Source organism: Cryptomeria japonica, chromosome 10 (assembly GCF_030272615.1).
Source record: "Cryptomeria japonica chromosome 10, Sugi_1.0, whole genome shotgun sequence".
Lineage (NCBI taxonomy): Eukaryota > Viridiplantae > Streptophyta > Pinopsida > Cupressales > Cupressaceae > Cryptomeria > Cryptomeria japonica.
The window spans coordinates 397,128,265-397,136,953 of NC_081414.1; the positions used below are offsets into that span (position 1 = coordinate 397,128,265).

The 8,689-nt window shown below is 40.4% G+C and overlaps 1 protein-coding gene across 3 annotated transcripts in view; it reads right to left on the reverse strand.

Annotated features, from left to right (window-relative positions):
• Positions 1 to 8,346, reverse strand: part of LOC131038538 (uncharacterized) — a 158,469-nt gene extending 150,123 nt beyond the window's left edge. For 2 of the 3 annotated variants that reach the window (XM_057970997.2, XM_057971000.2), the window contains exons 1-2: positions 7,907 to 8,345; positions 7,645 to 7,740 (exon numbers count right to left, since the gene is read on the reverse strand). In XM_057970997.2, the coding sequence (XP_057826980.2) occupies positions 7,645 to 7,740; positions 7,907 to 8,152 (342 nt within the window). In that variant the 5' untranslated portion in view covers positions 8,153 to 8,345. Of the gene's footprint in view, positions 1 to 7,644; positions 7,741 to 7,906 lie in introns of all 3 variants that reach the window. The other variant, XM_057970998.2, reaches the window with a different exon arrangement.
• Positions 8,347 to 8,689: the final 343 nt, after the last annotated feature.

Sequence of the window (8,689 nt, forward strand, 5' to 3'; positions counted from 1 at the left end):
GGTTCAAGAGACGGTTGTACCAGGGGAAGAAGAGGTAGTCGTACAGGAAATCGGTACTGGTACGGCAAGTTTGAGTGTTGGCACAACAAGTACTAGTACGGTACCAGCAAAGAGAGATGACTCGGGGGATGCACCGATGACGGGAGATGGTCTAGAGGAGTTGGCAGTACTAGAGACACTAACGGATGAGGATATAGATGCATTGTTGGATGGGTGGTTGGGGCAGTTTGCACTCACACCTCACCCTCCCCCCTCGCCTTCACCATACGCCATGGCCGTTGGACTGAACCAGACACAAAACACGACCACCCCTATCACTGATCAAGATGAGAGGATGTCTACTGAGGAGCAAAATAGAGCAACAGGAAGTGGTGGGCAGAGCTCAAAGATCATCAATGTTGGGGAAAGCGGGTCCGAAGGACTATTGGCAGGAGTTCACCTCACTCCACCAGAACCTAGCGATCCAGCAGGCTCGCTCTAGCGGTTCCTTGGGGAGCTACAGGGGATTTCAGATATAGCACGTGGAATGGCACAGTTGACTGGGCAGATGGAGGTCGGCAACTCCGCCGACGCTGAGAAGCTGTGCAACTTCATGACTTCCAGATGTGCGGACGAGTTTGCATGCCACTTTGAGCAGCAGGGTTGGCCAGACAATAGTACACCGGAGATGGTACAGGAATGGACGCGCATGCGACTAGTGGAGGGAGTGGGCACCTTGGGCGCCACCTTGTGTAGTATGGAGGGATCTTTCCAGCATGTCTATCTGCAGATGCGATAGAGTCAGATAGAGCAAAAGACACAGCGGTTGTATGCAGAAAAACTGGAGAAGGAAGGGGAGAAGCGTGCGAAGTTAGCCGCAGTAGAGAAGAACCTAAGGACTGAGCTAGAGACGAAGGTGACTACTTATGAGGCCCGTTGCAGCATGCAGAAGGAGGAGGTGCAGGTACTGACAGCACAGGTGGCTGAGCTTGCTCTACAGATGGAACAGAAGGACAAAAAACTGTTGGAGGCCGCACACATGGTGAAGAAGGCATGGGAATGGCAGCTGATGGCAGAAAAGAACCTCAGACTCCACACAAGCCAACAACCTTCTTCTTCGACCACCACAGGGACGCCTCCTCCCCCTTCCCAGTCTTAGTCTTTTGTTTTGTTTTCCAGCTCCTGTTGTCTTAGTCGTCTGGAAGATGACTACTTTTTGGGGGGCTGATGTTAGGGGTCAATAACACATGTTAGTTTGTAGTTGGTTTGGGTGTTTATGTTTTGTTATGTTTGAGTCGCCGAGAGGTTCCCGTGGGGTAGTTGGTAGTTAATGACAGTTGGCAACTTGGTCAACCGTTGAGTCTATATATGATTCGGATGGAACCTCGGCAAGGATGGTATTGTACTAGCATATTCTTGAGAATTCAATAAAGATATCATTCTTCTGTTATAGCTATTTTGTTATTGGTACTCATGCTTTGATATATAAATGTTCTGTTACATGAATAGTTGGTACGTGTGGGATATCCTTGTTTTATCCGTGAGTTTACCAATCTCACATTAAGGACTAAACATTCTTCTCTGCGAGAGAAGTTCGAGGTGAAATCCCTTGATCCACCCTTTGGGAGTAGCTATGGTGGAAGTCATGTGTATGACTTTATGTTTTTTATTTTTTGGTTTTATTCATCCTCTAGGAGTAGCTATGATGAATATTGTTATACTAAGATAACAACTTTATTGAATAAAAACTGTGATGGTTTTTTGTTGACATTTTATGAGTTGCAGGTATGTGTACATGTTATATGTTGACATAATGAAGATCTCTCTTTTGCTAAGAGGGAGTGTTGAAGATATAGCTATGATAAAGATTATCGACTCCTAATTTATTTCGTCTAGTATCGGCTCCTTAGCTTCCGTTCCTTCCTTGCCTTGTTTGTTGTCGGTGATTCTTCATGTTGCTACGGCTGTCGGTGAAGGTGATGAGGCTGTCGGTGAAGGTGATGAGGTTGTCCATGCAGATATAACTATCTGTGCCTTTACCTCTCCCTTCGTGTGACTCTTCACTAAAATTCCGATATGTTATATTCGTTATTCTTCCTTGTCTCATCTTCTTCTTCTTCGGCAGTTTTCTATATCGGCTTCTTCTTCCTTGTGATTGTCTCTATCAGATCAGAGATATTGTGTATTGCTTCTGCATACAGAGTTTTCAGATATATGAAGGTTTTGGATTGTATGCAAGATGTATCAGCTGAGTTCATTTTTATGATTGATTCATAGAGAATCAAACTCATATTATTGTGATTGATAGTAATCTGAGACTATCATCAGTTGTATTCTTTTTTGAGATATAATAAAGTTCATTTTGAGTGGGTTGGGTTTTTCACCCTCAGGTGGAGGGTTTTCCTAGGATAAGGGCTTGTGTATTTGTTTTTCATTCTTTATTTTCTGTTCTCAGATTTTCTATATTCTGGTTCTAGTTTTAACACCGGTTAGAAAGGATAAGGCTTGGAAAGATGGCATCCCCGGTTCAAAAAAAAGGAGAACATGTATTCATTGCAAAACAAAATATAATGGGGGAGGTACTAACCAGCTGAAATATCACGTTGCACAAATAGAATGCCATGATGCAAAACCATGCAAAAATGCACCCCCTGAGGCTATTCGTGAAGTGCAAGCTCAATTAAAGGAATTTGAAGAGAGAAAAGAATTAAAAAGGAAGCAAATGGAAGAAATGGCAGCCCTTGGTGGAGAGGCTTCTTCAAATCCTCGACCTCCATTCCCTAGATCTGGAACTGGAAGTAGTGGTAGCACGAGTGTGAGCATTGGGCCTCGCATTCGTAAAAATAAATCCACATTAGACTCACTTATTGTTCCACGCACGACTCTGGGTGCCCAACCATCACTTGAGAGTATGGGTTGGAATAAGGAGAAGCATGATGCTACGAAAATGGCAATTGGAGACTTTTGGTTCTACAACAACGTTCCATTTCATGCAGTGACATATACATTAGTATTTTTATTTCTCTGTCTTAACTTTTTTGCTTTTAAAAATTTGAGAAATTAAGAGTATGCCACATTGATTATTTTAATTTTTAAAGTTACAAGTAAAACTTAATAGTTATTAGTAAATACTTATTTCATTTATTTAATTTGTTTTAGGTCTCCATACTGGCAAATTATGGTAGATGCCATTATTAGTTGTGGTCAAGGGTTCAAAGCCCTTAATTATGAGGAGATAAAAGGCCTTATTTTGAATCAAAAGGTGGCTGATGTTAAAGCCAAAATTGTTGAGCATCGTGAGATATGGAGGAAGGGTTGCACCATCATGACTGATGGTTGGACCGACAGAAGAAATAGAACATTGTTGAATTTTCTTGTCTCCTCATCAGGTAATTGTACTTTGTATTTTGTAAAGTATATTTATCATTGATTTAGTGACTAAGTTTTTTAATTTTTATTTTACTAAATCTCTTTTATTTTCTTTCTTAGGTAGCACAGTGTTCTTGAAGTCAATTGATGCTTCAGGGAATGTAAAAAATGTTGAGTATCTTTGTGGGTTGTTGGAGGAAGTGTTGGAGGATGTGGGTGAGGAGAATGTGGTGCAAATAGTGACTGATAATGCAGCAAATTATGTTGCTGTAAGTAAACTTCTTATGGAGAGGCACCCCACATTGTTTTGGACCCCTTGTGTTGCTCATTGCATTGACCTCATATTGGAGGATCTTGGTAAAATTCCATGGATTAAAACATGTGTAGAGACTAGGAAGGAATATTTGTAAATACATATATAATCATGCCTAGGTCCTCAACCTTATGAGAAATTTCACAAATAAGAAAGAGTTGTCTCATCCAGGAATTACCCGATTTGCAACAAATTTTATCACATTGCAATCCTTGCTCCAGTCCAAGGCCAGATTGAAACGCATGTTTGTAAGTGAGGAGTGGACGGCATCATCATATGCAAAGACCACTGCAAGGATTGAGACGGCTGATCAAGTTTTTTAAAAACATAGCTTTTGGCAACCAGTCAAGGAGATTGTGCGGGTAATTATCTATTATATTTTTCATTTTGTTCTCATTTCCTTATTTTTATTCACACTTGTTTATGTAAAACTTAAAACTTAAAGCTTAATGTTGCAACTTTCAACTTGTGATCGCAGTTCATAGAGCCTCTTGTTGTTCTCCTACGAGTTGCTGATGGAGAGAAGCTCGCAATGGGCTACATTTATGAGGGCATGGATAGAGTGAAGGAGGCCATTAGAGCCATTTATTCAGGGAATCAAACTAAGTATGGTCCCATATGGGACATCATTGATCAACAATGGCACAATCTGCTTCACAGACCTATACATGCAGCTGCCTACTACCTTAATCCGGCATTCCAGTTTCACCCGGATTTCTAGGCCAATGACGAGGTGTTGAGTGGGCTCTACGAAGTTGTAGAGCGAATGTCACCTAATTCATCAGTTGGAGCACACATAGTCCGTGAGGTAGAGATGTTTAGGAATGCACAAGGAGACTTCTTCTCACGAGACATATGCAAGCAAAACCGGACACAAATGATGCCAAGTAAAAATCTAATCAAGGCATAGTTTAAAATATAAATCTTAAGCTTTTCTATCTATGATTCTATTGTTGAGACATGGACCAGCTAGGACTCGAACCTAGGACCTTCCATACGCTGCTAGAGTGCTCTACCACTGAGCTACTGGCCCCTCTTGGACCAGTCCATCGTCGGTCCGGGTGTGGCTTATTTCAAACACCAACACCCCCCCTTAAGCCACACTTCTCGTGTGCTTGGGGCTCCTAGCCTAGACCTGGCTCTGATACCATGTTGAGACATGGACCAGCTAGGACTCGAACCTAGGACATTCCATACGCTGCTGGAGTGCTCTACCACTGAGCTACTGGCCCCTCTTGGACCAGTCCATCGTCGGTCCGGGTGTGGCTTATTTCCAACACCAACATCTATTACCATATTCATAAACTCAAAGTTATAGAATAAAAATGATTTTTATTATTTATTTGTTTCAGATGCATGGTGGGAGATGTTTGGTAATAAGGTGCCAAATCTACAAAAGATTGCAGTTCGTATCTTGAGCCAGCCATGTAGTGCTTCAAGATGTGAGCGCAATTGGAGCATGTTCGAGCATATTCACTCCAAAAAGTGTAATAGGTTGGCAGTACAAAAGTTGAATGATCTTGTGTTTGTTCATTACAACCTTCGCCTCCATCACAGACAAATCTTGGGCACTGACACATCTCCTATCACTTTAGAGAAGGTTGATTCACAGGCAGAGTGGAACACTGAGCTTGATGATCCTGTCTTCAGTGATGAAGACTTAGAATGGGTTGATCAGGTGGATCGAGAGGTAGAGGTAGTAGCGATGGCAGAGGAGGCTAGAGCACGAGGAGACCCATTGGAGGACCCCGAGATCGAGGATGATGTGGATGAGGATGAGGATGAGGATGTGGATGTCACTAAGGCTGAGCCTGAGCCTCAAACACAGGTAGAGATCATGGCTATAGAATGTTCCAAGACCTATCTTAGGCACACACGTAGGACAGTTGCGGAGTCGATTGATCAGTGATCATTGATATTGGCTCGTCTGAGCCTTATACTTCTAGGCTCTAGCTTTTATGTTGAACTTGATATATGCTTTGAACTTTTGATGACATAGATTTCATATTCCATGTATTTTGTAGGGCATTTGACACTATCTATGTTTCTAATGTGTTATTTAGTTTTGCTTATTTCCTTCAACGCAAGCCTAAAATTTGCATTTATACTTATGTGATCAACGTGAACTTGTGTATGTGCTTCTATTTGATGAGATTATTGTGTCTATAATGTTTATTTATTAAAGGATACATGAAACAGGTTTTGAATCCTCAAAAAAATTTGAATTTCTTGGATTTTTCAATTTACCGAGTCTTGGCCGAGTTTGGGCGCTGAGTCCGAGTCCGAGTCAAAAATCGGCTTGCCGAGTCCAAGGCGAGTCCGAGACTTGTAACTACGATTATATTATCAAATAATAACACTTCCTAGCGCCCAAGTCTCAAGTATAGGACCCCACATGCTAGCATTGTCATCTCCTATTCACTGAATTCACCTGCGGAGATAGATAATAGGCAAATCTTTGTATTTGAGTGATCAACTAGGAAAGAGGGGACATTACAGGGATGGGTTTCAAGGATGGAGGAATTAAGGGCCTAGATTTGGCAATGGCAACTAGTGGGGATTCGGAAGTGGAGACCCCAATGGGGTTGAGGTGCAATGCCCCTCACAGGAATTTGGAAGCAGCACCTAGCAGAGTCAAGGATCAGCACCAAAATGCCCCAAGCCCAAATTAAGGCCTTTGAAACCACGGAAACCTTCAAGGAGCATACCATTTTCACAAGTTTATCACTAAGGGTGAAATTAGGTATTTGGCACTTTTTTGTTTATAAATTTATTTATCTTGTTTTTATTTTGGGCAGCACTTGGGTCTGCCTGGGTTCAGCCAGATGCACCTTGGGGTGGACGCTAGGTGAACCCCAAGCTGTCCAGACCCGATCCCAAAGTGGACCCATACAGTTACAAGGGGATTCTGCTGAACCCTGCAACATAGATCAAAATCAAGCAGACAAACAAAAATAGAAGAGTTCAATTAAGATTCTTTGGTTTGCATATCTAGTACTCGTATAGATATCTCATCCATATTTTCTTATCACGAAGAACAAGACAATTTACGAGCTGGAAAAGTGGATCAAACTTGTTTGTCAATGACCACTCTAGAAGCTGAAAATATGGATTGAGCTGGTTTGTCGATGGTGTGTTAAACTAGTGAAAAGAAAAAGTGGAAGAAAAAGAGGTGTCGAAGAGCGAGTTCAACATGTTGAGTTGTAGGATTGGAAGCTATGCTTCCACTTTTATTGTGGTATGCCTTCACAAACACTTCTCCATAGATTTTGCACGAAGTTTGCACAACTTGTGTGCATTCCTACTATGGCATGTCAAATTTGTAGATCCTTCTGTAGGCATTGTTCGAGTGAATGTCATGAGAATTTGCGGAGAATTTGAGTAACGTTGTCTTTGAAGGTCTGTTTAATATAGTATGCTTGCACGGCAAGAAATACAGAGTGTTCGCTGGAGAGAGCTCGAGTATCGATTTTGGTATCTTGCTCTAGGGCAGCGACTCCTTAAGGAATATGCACGTGGTTAGAAGGGAAACATGAGCCATCACATATTGTTAACCCTTAAGTGACACTCTTTTATATCACTTTGACGATTGTAATTGATGATGTACTCTGTATGAAGCATTTTACTTATATAATATTTAATGAGGAAAAATCTTGGCAAATTTGCTTTAGGAAAATTGAACAAATACAAACATTTGTCTCATTGAATAGCATACAGGCTCTGTAATTATCAGCATGGAGACTTGGAGTCTTCAGCAAGGACTCGAAAGATTGAATCTTGTAACGAAGTTATACTGCAAAACGGTGGAACATATAGGTCTGCATATTTTATTTTGTCATCTACAGCTAAAAATATCGTTTAAACGCTAAAAAAGATACCCATGAGATAAAACAAAGTACTAAAAAGCGAATAGAAGTAATCTGGGAGACTGCCCTCCAACTTATCGACATTACAAACGTAAGAGTTTGAGTAAGGAAAGGAACCTGAGAATGCAAATCGAGTGTAGCTTCTGGCTCTTTTGCTTCTACCCAACTGGAAACCGCTTTAAAAACCATCTTCTCGTACACAGTTGCCACACCCTGACACCAAAATTGAATCATGAATTATGACTAATTTCATGGAAACAAAATGTTGCCCAAAAGTAAACAATCGCCACATTTATTTGTTTTATGGGGAATTTTGAGTTTTGAATGCCCCAAATAACAAACAAACTTTCTGCTGTTTAGACTTTCTCCAAAATGTTACCAGTTTGCATTGGGCAGCGTGGAGATGGAATAAGGCATCCTTGTGTGCTTTGAAAGCCAAGAAGAAGGCGATCAAAGTGTTGGCGAGAACACATTCTCCATCTGCTTCTCCTGCTTTCAAAATGATATGCCTGTCTGCCCCATAGTACAACACCTGTTGGAAGTAAGCATCAATAAAGTTTACGCATTCATCTGAGTTGGTTTTCACAGGATACCCCCAACGAATCACTTTGTATTCGTCTGCCATATCACCCTTTAATTGCAAAGTTTACAGTCAATTTGATCGTGTGCGACAAAGAGAGCTATGTCAACCTAAGCGCTCTGTAATGTTTTAGATAAAATTTGTGTCTTTTGATTCAGACATTTTGGACAAATTTTCCATTGATATGTCTTTCCGATTATTCATATTTTGTAGTTCTCAGATTTTGTTTGGAAATTTTGATGGAATGTTTTTAGCGTGCTTTCAATGAAGTTTGGTAATTAGTGATTTTTTAATTTTGAATTTTTTTTTATAAGTTATCATTTATGATTATAATAAATGTTATTGTCACAAATAAATTATTTTTTAATAATCTTGTTCATCTATGATTGTCTATTTTATTTTTTTCAATAAGAACATCTCACAAAATGTCGTGTCCATTGTTTTAATAAGCTTTCAATTTTGTTTGTGTTGTAGAATTATATAACAAATTTCAAAGTATGAAAGGAGAAGGTATAGGTATGTGATACAATTTTTGTCTTTTTTATATAATGTGTATATAGAGAATTATTGTAATAGTCAATT